We start from the raw sequence: 19,898 nt of genomic DNA, 5'->3' as shown, positions 1-19,898 counted from the left end.
GGCTTTACAAAAGAAGCACTGAGGCATGCAAGGATAGAGACCTATGGGGTTTTATCTACCTGAGAGGAAACGCACACGACTGCACGCATGTACGCGCTAGAAAGCACACACACACGAGCACGCAAGCATGCACATAAACAGATGCACACACACACGCACGTGCACACACACACTAAAGGAAAGTGATGTCAAGTGCAGCTTAGAGAGGCTGCAAGTGGGGCAGTAACAATTGGCCCATGGGGTTACTGGGTGACCCCTAGGAGTCTATAATTCAGAATGGGGTTAGTCTATCATTCACACGCTCAGACCACCACACACAAACACACACGCACATACACATAGAAATTAACAGGGGAAAGATTGAGGAGTTCATTTCGAGAGTTTGTGGATGAAATGAAAAGATAGGAAAGACTGTGAAGCAAAAGAGAAGCTTGTGATTGCATATTTTGATCTGACTGAGACACACATAAGAAAGTTTGGGGGTCAAAGGTCAAGTATAGAGACCACAGTGTTTAAGACCCCAATGGTCTCCTTTATATGGACACATAAACATTTGACCTCTGACTTGAAACTCCAGCAGGAGGACTTGTTCGTTGGTTTGATTGTCCGTCCGTCCATCCAACCATAGGGCCGGAGGTGGAATCGAAGCCGCAACCTCTAAACTGTGAGGCGGACGTGCTAACCAGTGCTTCACCATGCCGCCCATAACAATTAGTACAGCATCAAAAAGTACAACACTTAGAAAAGTATTATAAGGCACAGGGAGAGCCGGAATTGGAATCAAACCTGCGAACTTTGAAACGGACGTGCTAACCATTGCGGCATTAATTCGTTCAAATTTGAATTATTAAAAAAAAAAAAACACGGACATTGTGGTAAAATGGGAAGATGGCCAATCAGATTGTGCACTTGGAGGACTGGAGTTGTCCAGGATGACCATGCATACTACTTGATTGCTTTGTTTCTGCATTCCCACTTCAGCTAACATTGTGTAACATTTGTACACTTGAAAAAAAAGGGATTTTAACCACTTTTAGTGGATTGAAAAGTTAAATGGAGCTCAGATTGTGACGTTTACCCGCATAATCCATTTAACTATGTCTTTGGAGAGCACATTAACCACATAATGCCAACATATGGTGACTGGTGTATGTGCGTGTTTGCATGTGTGGTTGTGTGTTTGGAGATACCACACAGAGCTGTGACGAAAGGAGCAAAATACAGACATTTCACACACACACATACACGCAGATACACGCACACAGAGGAGTTTTTCAGCTCATTAGGCAGAGGGTTGCGTGTCAAATCAGGTTTTGTATAGAGGCTGCAGGGTCATTATGATCTAATTTACCTTTAGTGGTTATTCAGCTAGGCAGACAAGGAAAGGAAGGCGGAGGGAATGGAAGCGGGAAAAGATGAGCCTGTAAGGTAAGGAGGGAGTGACAGAAGCAAAAGGACCAATTAGGATCAATCACTTTTTCTCTTATCATTCAAAAGTAAAGAAACCAGAAGGTAGAAAGGTGGAGTTATGAACTTTAGATCACAAGACTTGACGAATTTCTATTAGAATAACTTTTATTTACTGCGTGTGCTTCTGTATGCTATACTGATTGTCACTAAAATGATTCTAAAGCATGTTTTAACATTCTAAAGTATTGTTCAATAATCTTTGCTATACGCCAAAGAAAAGGGGATACATGGGTGGGATTAGAATATGAAATGTTTATATTCGTTAACAAATGAGCAGTTTGATTTTTAGCAACGTGACGCATCAAAATCAGCATCAGAATGACTATACCTTCTTTAGTTGGAATGTTTTCCAAATTATTTCAATGAAGCTACATGGCAGTGTCAGGTTAGGTAGGACATTGATGTTGTGCAGTTTTTCATATTCAAGGCGGACATTGGACTTAACAGTTGCATAATGTACATAACTTTAAAATTGTGGACAGTGCAATGGTGTGATTGGAGTTACGCTAACTCAAATGGCCATTACACCTGCTGTGATGTGCGGCATTGATATTTTTAGAATTGTTGATCCCTCTGATACCACAAAGACAGATTCTCGAACTTAAACACTAATATTTTGAATATTTGAGGCATTAATTTTTACTATACCAGCCATACAGGTATCGATTCGCGGACTCCACGTTGGACTGGTTATGAGTCAATCGCTGAGTATAAATAAAATCAGACAATCACTGACACTGACTGGGATCTTAGCTTACTCTGACCAGAAAGGAAATGCTCTCCTGTTTCAGTGTTTCACAAGAATCAACACTAACCAGACCTAACTTTGAATCCAGGTGCTGATTCTACACTGTTCTTTGTGGCCGGAACATGTATACATGGGGGTCCCCGAGCCTTTGTATAAGTGTGTAAAATGGGTTAAAGTGTGGTGTCCAGAAGCAGCAGTGTGTGTCTTGGCCAGTGCGCATGGATAAAGGCCTCCATATTGTGCTGGTCACTCGGACCCAGTCGCCAGCCAGAGGGGGCGTCCAGCTGCCAATCAAACCACCTCCAGCAACAATGGGAAAGTCGCCCAGAGCTTACACACAGGTGCACACACACGTGCACGCGCATACGTGCCCACACACAAACACACACACACTGATGATAACGAGATTTCCATATCATGTGGAAAATGATCACAATCTGATGATATTCCTCTGAGATGTGAGGAATTGTAAGCCTTTTCAAAGGTAGATATTTTTCCATTTTCTTTTTACCATTTCTTTTCAGTTTTGGCTGCACTGTTACCTATTGCGTGTGGATATAGCATTTTGAATTTTCAGCCTCTTTCTGTTTGCCGTAAGAGTCTAATCAAGCCTTCAGAATGAATACTGCTGTCGAATTTATTAGCAATGAGATTGTTTCTTAAACCAATCAGAATCCCAATTTTTTTTTTCACCTCACATTATCTACAGCATTTTTCTGTCCTCTGATTGGTTGGTCAGAGTAAAATGTTAAGTTCAGCTGACAAAACTGCGCAAATAATGTAATAATTCACCTCTCTGGTGATTATCATGTATTTTATTAAATCTATTTTTGCTTCTGCATTGCTCCACCTTCTATTGTTGTTACATTTTTGCATATTGATGGTTTCTGTAATAGTGATTTAATATTAGAATGTGAATAACATTGCGTGAATCCCCCCTGCATGGCCCACCACTGATTCTAATTTGTCATAATAATTTCCATCCTTCATTGTATCATCGCTCAGTAATCATGCAATTTTTAGTTATGTTGTTTAATTGAAAAGAATTTAATTAAAATATCTGTCCCCGGTTGTCATTACCAGTACCTAATCTAGATATCAGAGTACAAACTGTTGAAAGTACTGCAGCGAATTCCCAGCAGCAGCACTCAGTGCACGACCCTCCTTTAGTTCCATTTCCAAGGCCCTGCATTAATCTTTTGTAATAACACTTGAAGCCATTCGCTTGTCCGTGAGCTCTGGAATTGTGTTTATCTTTTCAAACGCTTTGAGACGTCATTCAGTGACAGCCATTCACTGCAACTACCCCGGCACAATACAGCCCCACTACAAATCACAGCCTCTTAATGACCCCATTCTTTTGATGCAGAATTTCAACCACTGGTAATTCCAGGCAAAGCTTTCGGCACATTTGATTAGAAGATTAGGGAAAAAAAGCCCACAAAATTGGCAGTAGGATAAAAAAAATAAGAAATGCGGCTTCACGAGGTGTTTATAGATTTCAATTGTGCCAACTAACAGAGGGCAGGGTGTGTGGTCGAGGTCCTCAAGTGCCACTTGACAATCTTTGGAAAGATTGGATCTGTGTGGATCAGCAAGAAAAAAAAAGGACCACATTGCAAATGAAGGATATTGATTTTATAATGACTCACAAGATGAACTCATGGAATAGGAATTAAAAAATAAAACCAACTAATACAAAAAAATTGGATGATTCAAGCACCATCTCAAGAAATAAGAACACTCTATTAAAATCAAAACTTTTTAAATAGAGAAATAAGGGAAGAATAAGAGAAGAATTTTCCAATTTGATTAACAGATGTGTCAGTGAAACTGGTGAGTGTAATGAGTTTGACCTTTTGAAATGAACTACTGAAATAAACAAAACTTCATCCATCCATTATTTGAACCGCTTATCCTAAGCCTCACAGCTTTCACTTTGCCACAGTCAGCCTATTCTGCACTGCCTTGTATGATGTCCCTAATTTTTTGAGTGTCTGCCTGCAGAGATTCGTTGTTTGGCTCAATCCTTAAAGCAGTTTGGTACTCTTGTAGTCCTGTGGAAAGGAAAGTTAAACAAGTTAATCAACAAATATTTGGTAAAAATATGCTATGATGTGTGTGTTTGCTTTGGATATCCGCTTTTTACAGTTAAAGTAATTTAGAAAGATTCATTCTGACAGAACTACGCTGACATTACTCGGAGTTTCATTTGGACATAAAAAGAGCTTTGCTGCCATCTATTGGCAATTATAAACTTTTTTTGGGGTGGTGTGGCATCATTTTCACTACTTGCTGCATGAGTGGTTCTTAGCCTCCAGAAATTACTGGGATTTAGCCTACTTTGCAAGCACAAGTCAGCAATAGACGATTGCAAGTTTCAAATGACTATAAACGTGACGCTGAGCATCGTTTTCGGTAGTGAGTTCAAAGTTGGAGGTTGATCTCACCAAAACTTTGCAGTATCTATGATACAATGATTCCCCTATTACACATAATAGATTTAGTAGTCAGTAGAAAGTTTGGATTAGATTGTGTTTAAAAAAATATAACTTTAATGGTAAGGTGCAGTGTCAGGTACAGAAATAGTCCAGTTTGAACATATTATGCAAGAGTACTTTACTTTGAGTAGATTTCCTTCCTAAAGTGTGATGAGAAGAGCTGCTGTTAAGTGAGTGGCTTGTTAATCGGAGTGCTTTGATATACGACTCTGCTTAGTCAGACTGAGTGTGGTGCATTTCCGACCTTCCGCATAGAGCTGCAGCTGGCAGAAAGCAGAGCCTCGACGCACGTGAGCTCTCGCTCGGGCAGCCGCATTGGCACAAACGGCTGGAGTCAGCAGTTCAAGAGCCTGCGGAGAAAGATTCATTTCAGTCTTAACCACCACCTTAATGTATTTTGAAATTCAGCATTACCTTAATACTTGGATTGGATATACATTTTATCAGAGGCCATTATTAAACCTTAAACGAGTCATGACAACAGCTTTATTTTTGTTGTTGTTCTAGGTGTGTAATTATCTCAGTCTATACTACTTGCAATGATTACTTCAGAGTGACAGTGCAGACTTTTTATATAAAATGATTGATGTTTCATATGCATAAATCTGTCTGCAAAAGTCTGGCTGTCAGTATTCAGTTTGTGCCTCGTGTTGATATCCCTCCACCTTGCTTCACAAGATGTGTCACTCATCAAAGCCTCTGCTGGACAATTGGCTGCGAGGATCTTATTTTCCTTTCAAATTAAAAGTGGCTGGATGAACTATCTCCATCCAAAAAGGGTCTGGTAGGTGGGTAAGTTACCCTTTAACGTTAGTTTGGTGTCTATTTGTTACTTGTCAACTTCCTAAAATGACACAGTCAGGCATATAACCTTCTGACCTGAGAGGAGTCCTCAATGGCTTTGTGAAAGTTGCGTAACTTGAGATGACATGCAGCTCTATTTGAAAACAAAGCTGGGATCTTCCTGTTGAGTCTAATAGCCAGGTTGTAGGCATTTAAAGCACTCAAGTAGTTTCCAGCTGCAAAATATTTGCTTGGAGAAAGAAATGATTTATTTAGTAGTCACACGTCAGGAACTAGTTAACGGTGGTGATGAGAGAAAACTTCACATACTTGCCTTTCTCCTTCAACCAGTCAGGATCCCTCTCCTCCTCTCTTAAGTCTTTCAGCTCTTCAATATCTGCATTGATGACACGCCTGGCCTCTGCTTGCTTTTTCAGCCACTGCCGTTGTTTGGCAGAGAGGCGCAGGTTTCGGGTGCGATTCCAAATTCTTTATTGAGAGTTTCTTTGCACGAAGGACTAAAATGTTACCTCTTCTTCCTCCTCAACTCGTGACTCTCTGAGAGCCGTGGGGAAAACTCGAGGAGTGAATGAGACCTGGATGTTTCCTGAAACTCTTGGAGCAGGAAGATCCACTTGCTTTTTCTTTCTCTCAGCTTCACGGACACTTCTTTGATCTAAATGCAAGGATGCAATTCGGAACTATAGTAAACTTCAGTGCTCAATATAAAGTAAATAAGCATGTGAAACAAAACAAAATAGAAACGAAACTAAATGGAAAGCACAGATGATATGTTTACTGGGAAATAATTAAAATAACGTACTTTTCAAAAGTGTAGACATTATTTAGCAATAGCACTGTATAATAGCAAATAACATACTTGGCATGGCACCTGGACATTACTCACCAAATATGACCTTTCTCTCATCCGATCCTCCGTTTTCACGGGTGTGTTTTACACTTTTTGCTTTGTTTAAATGGTTGCTCTGACTTTGCAGTTTGAGTCGAGCTTCTTCGTCAGCTTTTTTGTTCTCCTTCAGCTGCCATGCCTCCAGTTCAGCTGTGGTTCTCTCTCGTTCAGCATCCTTCATTTTCTGGATTCTGTCTTTTTCTTCACTTTCAATCTATAAACAGATAACAATGGGATTAGATAGGAATGCAAATGCTTCAACCGGTTCACTAGGGAGAGAGCAGAAAAGCTAATCAAGAGAATGATTATTAGCTAATCAATGAATAGCAAAACTTTGCAAGTAATTGATGCTGCAACCCAGTTGTGTAAAGATGCCACAAGATGGCACACAGAACTAGTTTAATCCAATTCCGTCAGGTTACTTTGACATATGTACTTTAGTACTGTGCCTCAAGTTGCAAGCGCCTCATTCCACTTCAATGTGGCACCGAAATATTACTACTGTTGCTGTGACATGAACACAAAAACAGCAAATATGTGAGTTTTGCAATTTGACTGTTGCCACTTGACGCCCACTGGGTATTCATGTTTCTTACATTCATCATTGTTTTCACAGTATATCTCTTCTCATGATGCCTTTTCTCTGATCTGTTTTTGGCCTGGGCAGCAAGCTTTTCCTGCATAATTGACAGTGCTCGCTCACGGATTTCCTTTTTTTTCTCTTTATCATCTGAAAGAGAGCAGATAAATATATCATCACATAAATGAGTTGGTTTTCAAGTCATCCCCATATAGGAGGATGTGCAATAACATTTTGACTGGTGCTATTTATTTTGTATATTGTATCATAAAATATACATCTTATTATAACCTTATAGCAGAGAGGTTTAATAAATCCCTCCTGTTAGTTTGTGCGGTTTATGCGCAATGTAGTACATGTATATTAAATATGTTGACGAGGAAGCTCAAAGTGTCATTTATGCAGTTTAGATTTTTTGTTTGCTAGAGAAATACAAACATGTATTGAGTATTTTTTTTCCCATACTAAATTTAAAAAGTATTTCTATCTTATACATCTATTATTTTGTATTAAAAAATAAACGAGTCCAAATAAATTCTCACATGTGTTTATTGATAGGTGCTCCCACAGTTTGTTGGTCCTCTTTGACAAATTGATGACTGCGACACCATTTCCAATCTTTGCTGAGCTTTGGTCATCATCAACAAGCTCTGAAGGGAACACTTCCAACAGGAATGGTGGGAAATGAACCTATTGAAAATAAAATCACAAATCTGTGGATTTGCTCACCAGCTTAACAATTAATTTGATTCTGTCTTTAACAGGTTTATGTTACCTCACCTTCAGGTACTCGTCGGACGACATGATGTCTACCTTCTTGGCCCCTTTTAGAGGCACACTGATGAAAACCATGGACTCTGTCTGGGTCCATGAGTGGTCTGTTACGAGGAGGGGCATCTAGTTCGTGGGCCTACACGCACAATACAGTGCGCACAGACAGATACAGCACAAACTCTGACTGACTTTAGTTAACTGCCACTTACTGTCGAATTAAACTCGCAATTCGCACTTAATTTATCATTCGATACAATTTTATTGCCAGCGAGAGGCAAAAGGCTAACGGAGATGTTGTTGTTGATGATCGTTACTATGGAGACCATGGAGTTAACGTTGCATTCAAGTCTATCGGAAACATGAGTGTCGAACAATTGCACTATGATGAGGATTTTGTATTGATCATTCTCACGAGAACTGGATGGCATCAGTTATCTGCAGAATATGTTTTGTTAAGCCATATTTTACTGTTTGAAAATTTAAATACCTAACACAATTTAGTGAATAAAATTCTCAGAGTAAAACTTTATCACCACATCGGTGATGTCATAAATACAATATTATTTTTTACTGAAATGTAATTTTTTTGACGATTCAGCCACTTAAAGCTCATAAAATAGGATTGAACAATCTTACATAATATAAACCTTTGCTTCCACTTTAAATTATATTGACTACTATTTCCTGTTAGCCATTCTGAAGAGGCCAGTTGACATTTTATGTCACATTCCAAGGTTGTGCATTAAAACATTTCCCATAAACAACAACATTCACAACCTTGTCGCAGGTGTAATCTGATGGAGATACTGAGTCTTAAAAATCGCTTATCTCTTGAACTGTTGTGACCGGTCAGTGACTCATCAGTTGTTTAGATAATGCTGATCCTTTATGCTTTTGTCCAGTTCATTCTGTCATAAGCCAGATTCCATAATGTATCAGTTGCTATACAGTTGTCGTTTCCCTTACTATGTGCTTTATTATATAGTAATAAATTGACGTTATGTCAACATCTATTCTGTCAAACAGGCCTGATGTAAGCCCGGGTTACTCTGTGAGAAGTTGTCCGTGTGTCAAGCTATCTTCCAGGTAGAACCTCTAATTTTCTTGAGGAGCCATCCCTGCTTTCTGGGGACACTTGATAAAAACTTATACTTTTCAATTTTTGTATCATGTCTCCCTCCTTCTGGGACCCTATCTTGCTCCACACGTGACATGAACATCACTCACTGATCATTGTATAAGATAAAGTAAATCATTTACTTTTACTTGGTTGTATCTTTATTGTCAGAATGGAACAAAATACTTATGCTGACTGTGCTTTACTGCATTCAAGATGTTACACAAATGATAATATCAACACGATGGTGGCGTGACTTTCCCTGCAGTTTTATTGATGAGAGAACAATTCAGTCATGGGAGACATGTGATAGCGTGTGTATCCGGTAATTTGTGTATATCTCTGTCACTGATAAGAATTCAGGTAGAATATTAAACATCTCAAAATGTATTATCAGCACTTAAATTGAAAGTGCAATTCTCTCATGTTGAGAAAGAGGAGATAGTATCACAAGTGCATGCCTGTTTACTGTTTTGTGTTATTTGTAGAAAATTTTAATGAAGGGAGCACAATTCAATGACAAAACAGTATCTCCAAAATAATTTAAAGCAAATATTACTAAACGTATATAGGGATAAGATGCAAGCAACATTTTTATCAAATTTGAATGAGAACATCTTAGTTATCTTTGATAGTAGCATAAAAACACTAATATTGTCCACAGAGGTTATCAAAAACATAATTGAAAAACGATATATGTATGGATAGGTCTGATGCCAGTGAACATTTTGAGTGCTTGAAAATAAAAAAATATTCAGAAATGACTCAGTGATCACACCCCAGAAGCAGTGCCCAACATGGAGCAAATTTTGCGTTTTTTTTTTTTTTTTCCTCAAAATTTGTCAGCAAAACAGGTTTTAAAACAAATAATTTGGTTGCTGTGACTTAACGACTCGTTCAATGGTTTAAGTAAATACCACTCCCATTTTTAAGTGTAGCAAGAAAAAGAGATGTCTTCACAACTATTATATTATTTTATAACATCTCAAAAGATACATACTTTGTATCTTAGCATCTTTGTATGTTATCACATTTTTATTTCAAGGTAATCTGACTTTATTTCTCAATATTGGTAAGTGTCAATATTCATTTTAATATACCTGACTGAAAAAAGAACATTTAGTTACTTGTAACAATTAGTGAGCAGTAACAAGTTATTGCATAGTGTTAGTATTTGTTATAGTAATGATGTCCCTGTTAATGCATCACCTGCTCGGCTGCTCCAGCAAAAAGGGAGGAGGAATACTTTGCAGGGCCACATATAAAAGCTGACCTTTTCTTTGTTGCATGCTCCGTTTCTGAGTGGGGTTCAACTTCAGGCAGAGAAATGGGGAAAGGGTTCTTTATCAGTAAAGGCGTTGGGGTAGTTTGTATTATTCTTGGAGCTGGGGCTGTAGCCACTATAATAGCATTGAGTGTTGTTTATTCCCAGGAAAAGGAAAAAAATGTGAGTCAGGTCTCCCCAACAGCTGGAGCAACGACAACCAAGCCCCTTGCCACCACAACTGCACCGTCCAACAATGCTTGGGACAAATATCGACTGCCCAAGAGCCTGGTACCAGAACATTATCACGTCACACTGTGGCCTCGGCTAACTCCAGATCCAAAGACTGGACTCTACATTTTTACAGGTAAAGTGGTTTCAATTTTAGACCAATCTAACTTGTATCACCAAAAAACTGTTGAGTCTTGTTACTCTCATGATCAAAATAAGACCAACACAAAGTGATGGAATTTGATAAATAATTATGTCTTTTATTTGATAATGAATGGTATTTATGTAAAATGAAATCCCTTTGCTTATTACTCTCTATTTATAAAAAATGTGGAGGCCCCAATGTAAATTATAACTCATCACCACTTTCACAAAAGCATTGCCTGCTTGTACTTTGTCATAGAAGCTTCTGGTTTAGAAAAAGACAATTTGACACACTGTCTGTTATTACATGTGTTTTTATATATTTGTATATATTTTTATCATCATATCACACTCAATGTCATTCTAGGTGAATCCAGTGTAGAGTTTGTGTGTGCTGAGGAGACAAATCTGATTCTAATCCACTCCAATAAACTGAACTACAGCAAGTATGATAATAACCAATTGGCAATGCTCAAGGCTGCGGAGAGTGGAATCAAAGCTCCCTCAATAGAATCCTCCTGGGTCAAAACAGAAACTCAATATCTGGTCATAACACTGGACAATAAAATGATGAAGGACCACCGGTACATTCTTCACACAAATTTTACTGGAGAGCTGGCTGATGACCTTGGAGGCTTCTACAGAAGTGAATACAAGGAAAATGGAGTGACAAAGTATGTGGACTTGTTTCTATTTATGTTTGTAAAATATAGTGAAAAAAATGGATATCCCTTTGTTAAGCGTTCACGTGTGCAAGACAATAATTGCTTATCTGTTTTCTTATCAGTATGATTCTTTATTGCTCTTAACACGTTTGGTCTTGTATTTGTGATTAACTAGCATGGGATTAATTCCCACCTATTTCTCTTGCCACAATCGCGCTGTGATTGATTTTGGTATTTGAGGGTGTAGTTCACCTTTTCTCTAAAATCAGATGGGCCAAACTCGAGGCTCTTGTTGCAACCCTGAACAGAGTAATGAATGTTACATTCTCAAATTGTCCCAAGTAGCAGGTCTTTCCCAATTTTTGACTAAAAGTGGGTTATTTTTGACCCAGTAGTTTCATGAGTTGGAGGGCTAGTCAGTAGTTCTTTATGCCATGTGGCATTTTCAAGCCTGCAATCAAATGGGCAGGTTGCATCAGTAAAAATCTGCGCCAAACGAATTGAGAGACCTCTGACCACTGTAAATTGTAAGAAAATATTGGAAGTAAACTTTGTATTTGATATCCTCAACCCAATGTGCTGTGTATAAATGACCCACAATTGGCTCAATCCCTTTTGTACCAAGTGATGCATTGTCTATTTTAATTCTTATTATTTCTATTTTTTAAATTTGGGTAATCACCCTTAAAACTGCTGGGTCAAAAATGTGACTGGTCCCTTTAACTTGGGTCAATTCAACCCAGCTTTGAGTTGTTTCATACCTGAATTACTGTTCAATTGTTTTATGAGTATTTTATGAATTGTTTTATGAGTATTTTATGCAGTGATTGCATTTGTTACTGTTTAGGGTTGTTGCAACAACTCAGATGCAGCCAACAGATGCCAGGAAGGCCTTCCCTTGTTTTGATGAGCCGGCTATGAAAGCCATTTTTGACATCACTCTGATACATGACAAAGGAACTGTGGCACTCTCAAATGGCGAACCGAAAGGTTTCATCCAGATTATTGCTATGTTTATTTCTTATTTTGATGTTCATTTGTTATAATCCATCCTATTCCATTCTGCAGAAACAAGCAATATTGTCATTGGTGAAAAGACTCTACAGAAGACAGTGTTTGAACCAACTCTGAAAATGTCCACCTATCTTTTGGCATTTATTGTCAGTGACTTTGGCAATATCTCCAACATCATTGATGATGTCACGGTAATGTATTCAATCCAGCAATACCAGCAGTTGTGTTATTATCTATATGTTTATGGCTGAGTTTACGAAAGTATAATGTTTGTAATTAATTTTTATAGCATGTAACAAAACCAAGTGTTCATAAGAAAACATCTTAAAACAGAATACAATAAGCCATTCCAGGATGGCTTCTTTTACCTTCATTGGGAAACAGAGGGAAAACACATAAAGATAAAACACATAAAAATCTGTTTTTAAGGGTCGAAAGGTTGATAATTAACATCTATAAAAGTAATCGTTTCGCATTCTTAAGTGAACAAACACATGAGACAACATTAACGTTAAAAATAGTGCATAGTCAGTGCTGACTCATCTGTCTTTTGTAATATAAATTTAAAGAAAACGTCAAACTCTTGCACAGAATGAATTCTTTATCAGATGAGTGATAACGATCTGTCGTCTCATGTGACACGCACTCTCCCATTCCACTGATAAAATGTTAGAAAGGCAGAATGTTCTCAGTAGTTAGTATTATTACAGTTGTAATCGAGACTAGTCAAGTCAAGTCAAGTCAAGTCAAGTCAAGTCAAGTCAAGTCAAGTCAAGTCAAGTCAAGTTTATTTTTATAGCTCTAAATCACAAGCAGTCTCAAAGGGCTTCACATAGACAAAAATTGACAATTATTCTCAAAGCATCCCCTGACTACCACAAGCCTGGGCAACCCACGGCTCCCAAGTCTCATGTGATTCTTTGCCCGGTTTCATGTGGCTCTTAAAGCCTTTTCACTTTCCACACTAAGCTTAGTTAGCCACGCGCATGACAGAGATCCAGTAAAACTTCAAATAAAAAACTGTACGCTACCCTCTTAGACAAATTTTCACATCATTAAGTTTTATCAGCATTTAAAGAAAACAGATGCGCTCTAAATCACCTTCATTTGAGGAAATCAATTGTTCACTTCATGAGTTGTGTTTTATTTACGCATTTGATTTGTTGATTTAGATCCGGATCTTTGCCCGCAAATCTGCTATTGATGCTGGTCAAGGAGCGTATGCTCTTAACAAAACTGGAACAATTCTGAAGTTCTTTGAGAAGTATTACAATTCCACGTACCCCCTGCCCAAGTCAGGTATGTCAAATGCTTCTACTTTAAATGGAATTTTCATCTTGGGGCTCATGATGTTATGTTACTGCTTTGTATTTATGCAAAGGTGAGGGTCAATTGGAGCAGTTATAACAAGCATTTGAGATCAGAATGAGCTTCAAAATAATGAAAATTAAGCCATATATTATAAAAGAAGTCTGCATTTATGTCAATTCACCAACAAGGCCAGTGTGGTTTTGATAACATTATCGATAACTTTACATAAACTCCTTTGTTGCACTCTAGTCTCATTTATCATAGTAGGTGAGAGATGCCGGACTTTTATTAGCTCACAGTAAATATTTTATTTCTTTGTGGTTGTCTTTAATGTTTTGTTCGGGAACTGCATTGTACCTGGTCATAAATGATCAATGTTTAACTGAAAAAGCAGTCATTCAAATGTTTTCTTTTACAAATATACTGTTGTTTACTCTTACTGAATACAGATCAGATAGCCCTGCCAGACTTTAATGCCGGAGCCATGGAGAACTGGGGTCTAATCACCTACAGAGAGACAGCTCTCCTCTACGATGAAAACTTCTCCTCCAACGGCAACAAGGAGAGGATCGCTTCCATCATCAGTCATGAACTGGCTCATATGGTTAGTTCAGATGATGGTTAACAGCACATCCTTTTATGTAAGGTTGAAAAGTCCAGAGTGTGGGAGATTCAAATGTGAGAGGTTAGGCGAAGACAATTATAAATAAAACAAAGAACAATCTGTAATTAGGAGAGGAAATTTAATTCAGAGTCTGTATGACATGCTACATATAGTATGTAAGGTGACATCTTATTAGGTTTGCCTCAATAGCTCCATTTGTTTGTTCTCTTTAGTGGTTTGGGAATCTGGTCACCCTGAGGTGGTGGAATGACTTGTGGCTAAATGAAGGTTTTGCCTCATATGTTGAGTACCTTGGAGCACATGAAGCTGAATCTAAGTGGAATGTGGTAAGGATTGCTTTCCAACTCGGTCTCTTGAATCTCACGTTAAATGATGATGATGATGATCAAGCACTGTGATTATTTTTAATATTCCTTTCAACAGAAAGATCTTATTGTGCTGAGTGATATGCACAGGGTGTTTGCCATTGATGCTTTGGCCTCCTCTCACCCTTTGTCCTCGAAAGAAGAAGATATCCAGAAGCCAGCACAAATCAGTGAGCTGTTTGATGCCATTTCATATAGCAAGGTAACCTAGTCCATCAGGCTTTTCACACATACATGTGAATTTTCAAAATCTCCATAACTGAAAAAAAACCCTGCAATATTTTGGTAAGTAATCAGCAGAGTTACACCTTTTTCCTTCATTTGTAGGGAGCGTCTGTACTGAGGATGTTGTCAGATTTCCTGTCTGAAGAGGTCTTCACAAAGGGCCTCAGGGTAAGGCGTGCTTGCAGCAATATTTACCGCATGAATTAAACAATATTCACATGATGCTTTGAATAATTTTCACTTTGATGTTTGCTAATGCACACTCATGTTCTCGATTATTTGCCGGTCGCGATTAGTCGGATCACATGTAAATTGCAGCGTATCATGCCAGCAAGCTGCTGTGCTTATATACATCATTTTATTACAGCTTGAATTTATTTAGGCAGGTGTAAATTAAAAATAAAGACAATTACGATATTACATTCACCTTTTATTAAACTTTACAGCTTGTACCAGCATTTCTGATGTTTTTGTTTTTGCAGTATTTATCCACAGTTACCATTTTTATTCATGTCCCTTTAGACCTACCTGGCTGAATTTGCATTTGGAAATGCGGTTTATACAGATCTGTGGAAACATCTGCAAAAGGCAAGTTTTTTTTTTTATGTATCAAATACATGAATAGAAAAACAATACATTTAGGAGCCTATATCTTCAAACCCATATAGATGCCGCCAGAGAAAAGCTTACTGTAATTGCCTTTACTATGCCATATTTCCTCTAATTTCTTGGGTCAAATGAGAATAATTGTTTTGCCAAGTTGATGCTCAATGGGTGTAGATTTGTGCGTCCCAAACTTTATGACAAGGCTATAATTTGCATTAGAAAAATTGATACTAAGGTTAATTTCACTTTCTGCCATGTAATGGGAGAAGATTGAATTGTTCTGCCTGTCATTGAACTGGCATACATAGATGAACAAAGATCCTTGGCCGCTTCTGTTCCAGTGGGTGCCAACAGCAGTGTGTGGTCACTGCGATGGGTCAAATGCAGCGGTCAAAGGTCGTGTAAATATGCAAGTCAATTGAACATTAAGAAAACTAATATGTCTGTGCAGGCTGTTGACAGTGCTGGTCCTGGTGATCTTCCCGAAAGTGTTCATAACATCATGAACACATGGGTGCTGCAGATGGGCTTTCCCGTGGTTACAATCGATACAACAAATGGAGTTATTACACAGAAACATTTTCTCCTGGATCCCGACTCCGAAGTTACTGCACCGTCTCCTTTCAAGTAATTATATTCAGTTGTAATATTTTTGAAAATTAGACCGTCCAAATACAGGCAAATTACTTTGCAAAGCATTTTCAAAAATCAATGAATAAACAAACCTACAAACTATATTTCAGAAATAGAAAATCAGTTAAGTGCATATGATTACTGGTGTAATTAGCTGCAAAGAAAGGGATAAAATGGTTTTTGTAGTGGTCCAACAAATTTGTATCATCTGTCTTTTGCAGTTATGAATGGGTTGTACCCATCAGGTGGATGAAGACTGGAGTCACCCAAGATCAATTATGGTTAACTAAAAGAACAGGTAAATAGCATAAGTAATTTATAAGTAGCAAATTTTCTTCTGGGCAAGGTCAGCATTAGGCTTGAAAACGCAAAATTATACTAAGATGATCATATCATCATGTCATCATAGCCCTTATAATTTCTCCTGCATTTGATTGCAACCAAACGTTAAATGTTACATTTTCTTCTCCAGATACGAAAGAGTCAATGAAGTTATCAGGCCCTGATTGGCTCCTGGCCAATCTCAACGTGATGGGTTACTACAGAGTTAACTATGACCAAGCCAACTGGAACAGACTTCTGGATGTCCTGAAAACCACTCACGAAGTAAGACCGTTTGTGACATCACACTTCTCTACACTTTTTCGATTCATTTTAGTCAAGTGATAACACTTGTTCTGTTGTCTCAAGACTATACCGGTGATCAACAGAGCTCAATTAGTGGATGATGCTTTCAACTTGGCAAGGTAATCACTCACTCACTCACTCACTCACTCACTCACTCACTCACTCACTCACTCACTCACTCACTCACTCACTCACTCACTCACTCACTCACTCACTCACTCACTCACTCACTCACTCACTCACTCACTCACTCACTCACTCACTCACTCACTCACTCACTCACTCACTCACTCACTCCAGCCACAGGGTTAAAAATTGGACCGACCCAGGAAGTTTGCTCAATTTGACTATATTAACTATATTAATGCTGATACACAGTATAAAAAAAAACTCTACTGTAATGTTATACTTATTTTCACAATGCTTTAAACTCCACAAGGGCAAAGATCATCCCCACTGTGCTGGCTCTTGAAACCACAAAGTATCTGGATAAGGAGAGGGAATACATGCCCTGGGAGTCGGCCCTGAACAACCTGGACTTCTTCTACCTCATGTTTGATCGTAGTGAGGTTTATGGTCCCATGCAGGTGGGGTTTCTTCCTTTCATAAGAAATACAACAAATACACTCCATTGATCCAAATACTAAAACATAACTTTTAATCAAATAATCCCTGGCTAGCTGCCTCTGAATAAATATTTTGGAAATAAACAGTGTGGAAAAAGTTTGGCAGGGCCAATGAAGGCGTGTATAGAGTTTGAAAATGAAATCATTCACTGGCCCACAAACAAGCACACCCTATGATTTCACATACTGGAATGTTCTTCTTAACAAAAAAATAATGGTAAATATTCCCACAAACACTTTGGCAGCAGCTTCATTAAAGAAACCAGATGTTGCAGAATGTGTGCGATGTGCTATATGGATAACTTAATATGATCTCTTCCATGTTCCTCGAATAATTCAAGCTCATTCTTGTTTGTTTCAGGATTATTTAAAGAAGCAGGTCATCCAATTGTTTAACTACTTCAAGACCATGACTGAAAATTGGACTAAAGTACCAGAAGGACACATGGACCAGTGAGTATAGATTGAAAAACAGGTTTGGCAGATGTTGAGCCTTCAACACTTCCAATACCAATATATTCTTCAGCCCTTCTTCCTAACTTTGGATTGCCTTTCAGGTACAATCAGGTGAATGCCATCAGTTTGGCCTGCAGGACAGGCTATCAAGAATGCCAAGACCTGACCAAAGCATGGTTCAAGCAATGGATGGATGGGGGAAAAAACCCGTACGTGAATAGCAAGATGTGTCCATTTTGGATTTCTGATTTGCTATCATTGCTGTTTCTGATTTTACACTATCTCTGTCCAGAATCGACCCCAACCTACGTTCCACTGTATACTGCAATGCCATCGCAGCAGGTGGTGCTAAAGAGTGGGACTTTGCTTGGTCGGAATTTCAAAGCGCTACCATTGCATCTGAAGCTGAAAAACTCCGTGCTGCTTTGGCTTGTACAAAGCAGCCTTGGCTGCTCAATAGGTACGTTCAGTCAACACTACTATTATACAGTCCAGCATGCTTTTACTTGAACAACGCAGATTTATTTGGTGGGGTCTCCTCAGGTACTTGGAGTCCACGCTGAATTCCACCTTGATCCGAAAGCAGGATGCCACCTCCACCATTGTCTACATTGCCAACAATGTGGTTGGTCAATCTCTTGCTTGGGACTTTGTCAGGGCTCGTTGGTCATTCATTTTTACCCAGTGAGTATAAAGTCGAGCTTTTTAATTCCTTGTTTTGACAAATGATGTCTGCTCATCATTCGTGTTCACAACGTGACTGTTTCAAATTGCTGAAGTTAACTTTACGGCCCAGTGTAAAAGCTTGCCATTGTTGTAGCCACTAAATTATATGATATGTCAAGGAACTTATTAACCTGACAAGCTTAAAGCAATTAATTGGTCTCCACTCATGTCACATAAAAATAGAATGGCAGCTTTATAGCCCAGATCATTGTGAGCCTGGTTGTAATTCAACCTCTGCTGTGCTGACTGTTCCTCTCTGGGCAAGTGCAGCTTGTTCAAGTTAAGAATCAATCCGATACTTTAAACTCACCTTTTGATCATTTGTTTGAAGGGTTCAATGTGTATTTTCAGCATTAAATTCATATTATGTTCAAGAACCTTCTTCCTTCACTTACAGATATGGAGGTGGATCTTTTTCCTTTTCCAACCTCATTAACGGAGTCACCAAAAGATTTTCCAATGAATTTGAGCTTCAACAGGTTAGATTGTTTTTAGCTAATCTAACAGGTTGGAACAATCATTTTACCAGCTGTCAGACATCATTCCTTACGGCACACATCTAGCCACAACATGATTTCTTTCTGTCAATCCTGCAATTATGTAGACTAGTTTGGGTCACCACCAAACATGGTAAAACAACCTAATATTTAGATATCGTAATGATAATAATGAGATCTGTTACTGTCAAGCACATATTTACTTGCCGTCAGTGTTTGAGGCAAACAAGCACTTCTGTAAATTAAATTCTTATACTGCTCAACATAACTTCATAAGTGTCAGCATAATTTCTAATAATAATGTCTGTTTTCTTTACCATTGTAGCTAAAGCAGTTCAAAGCAGATAATGCCGAGGTCGGTTTTGGTTCTGGGACCCTGGCAGTGGATCAGTCCATTGAAAGAACCATCGCCAACATGAAGTGGATAGCAGAGAATAAGGAAAATGTCTTAAAGTGGTTCCAAGATGCAGCAAAATCTTAATGATGCCTTCACTTTCCATCAACTATAACATCTATTGTTAAACAAAGTATCTTTTGAAGCTGTTGATACTTTCAGCTTGACAGAGTAGGCACAACTATTGGGTATTTTCTGCCCTTGAAAATACTACAACCTCAATTTAAGATTTTTGTTGGAGTCAAAAGTAAGATTCCTATTGTAAATAAATAATTTAATGTTTTCATTTACGAGGACAACTTTGCAATTCAATTTGCTTTTAATTATTCATAACAGGATCACTCTATTACATGAATTGAAAGAATAAAACTGAACTTAAAAACTATATACTGTACTTTCTGGAATATTTTGTCAGTCGAGCATAAAATGAGAAACAATTTTGAGACATGTAATTCCATTATTTATTTTTATTGCATTTATCATATATACTCAAGCTTTGTTTTGTAAAATCTTATTCCATCAGTTTTCTCCAATAAATATGTCTCTATTTACTCATTTTGTCGTTTTATTTCCCCCTACGCTGAATACTACACAATTAATTTATGT

General features: G+C 38.1%; 2 protein-coding genes across 2 annotated transcripts; one reads left to right on the top strand and one right to left on the bottom strand.

The window, feature by feature from the left end:
* Nucleotides 1–3,841: 3,841 nt before the first annotated feature.
* Nucleotides 3,842–8,090, bottom strand: dnaaf4 (dynein axonemal assembly factor 4). Its single transcript, XM_088378958.1, has 9 exons — nucleotides 7,773–8,090; nucleotides 7,535–7,682; nucleotides 7,009–7,142; nucleotides 6,410–6,626; nucleotides 6,033–6,178; nucleotides 5,833–5,942; nucleotides 5,599–5,752; nucleotides 4,964–5,069; nucleotides 3,842–4,275 (listed from the first exon to the last, which is right to left on the bottom strand). Exons 1-9 carry the CDS (start codon nucleotides 7,887–7,889, stop codon nucleotides 4,172–4,174), a joined length of 1,236 nt encoding a protein of 411 aa, XP_088235084.1. The 5' UTR covers nucleotides 7,890–8,090; the 3' UTR covers nucleotides 3,842–4,171.
* A 2,077-nt stretch (nucleotides 8,091–10,167) lies between these two features.
* Nucleotides 10,168–19,843, top strand: LOC148396651 (aminopeptidase N-like). Its single transcript, XM_088378374.1, has 21 exons — nucleotides 10,168–10,514; nucleotides 10,890–11,196; nucleotides 12,035–12,177; nucleotides 12,256–12,392; nucleotides 13,374–13,500; nucleotides 13,962–14,116; nucleotides 14,350–14,463; nucleotides 14,561–14,704; nucleotides 14,830–14,895; nucleotides 15,250–15,315; nucleotides 15,785–15,960; nucleotides 16,188–16,264; nucleotides 16,439–16,572; nucleotides 16,657–16,712; nucleotides 17,033–17,180; nucleotides 17,581–17,672; nucleotides 17,777–17,884; nucleotides 17,968–18,135; nucleotides 18,219–18,359; nucleotides 18,799–18,880; nucleotides 19,224–19,843. Exons 1-21 carry the CDS (start codon nucleotides 10,211–10,213, stop codon nucleotides 19,377–19,379), a joined length of 2,901 nt encoding a protein of 966 aa, XP_088234500.1. The 5' UTR covers nucleotides 10,168–10,210; the 3' UTR covers nucleotides 19,380–19,843.
* The last annotated feature ends 55 nt before the right edge of the window (nucleotides 19,844–19,898 follow it).

Source organism: Syngnathus floridae, chromosome 6, assembly GCF_059516105.1.
Source record: "Syngnathus floridae isolate MCC-2025c chromosome 6, RoL_Sflo_1.0, whole genome shotgun sequence".
NCBI lineage: Eukaryota > Metazoa > Chordata > Actinopteri > Syngnathiformes > Syngnathidae > Syngnathus > Syngnathus floridae.
The sequence above is the reverse complement of the archived record's forward strand: the minus strand, read 5'-3'. Positions and strand labels throughout refer to the sequence as shown.

Excerpts from the sequence above, each read along its gene's own strand:
- LOC148396651 (XM_088378374.1), top strand. The coding sequence starts at position 10,211 with ATGGGGAAAGGGTTCTTTATCAGTAAAGGCGTTGGGGTAGTTTGTATT. Across the intron at positions 12,393-13,373 it reads ACATCATTGATGATGTCACG|ATCCGGATCTTTGCCCGCAA; the intron begins GTAATGTATTCA and ends TTGTTGATTTAG. Across the intron at positions 15,961-16,187 it reads ACTGCACCGTCTCCTTTCAA|TTATGAATGGGTTGTACCCA; the intron begins GTAATTATATTC and ends TGTCTTTTGCAG.
- dnaaf4 (XM_088378958.1), bottom strand. The coding sequence starts at position 7,889 with ATGCCCCTCCTCGTAACAGACCACTCATGGACCCAGACAGAGTCCATG. Across the intron at positions 6,627-7,008 it reads CTGTGAAAACAATGATGAAT|ATTGAAAGTGAAGAAAAAGA; the intron begins GTAAGAAACATG and ends ATCTGTTTATAG. Across the intron at positions 5,943-6,032 it reads GAGTTGAGGAGGAAGAAGAG|TGGCTGAAAAAGCAAGCAGA; the intron begins GTAACATTTTAG and ends AAACAACGGCAG.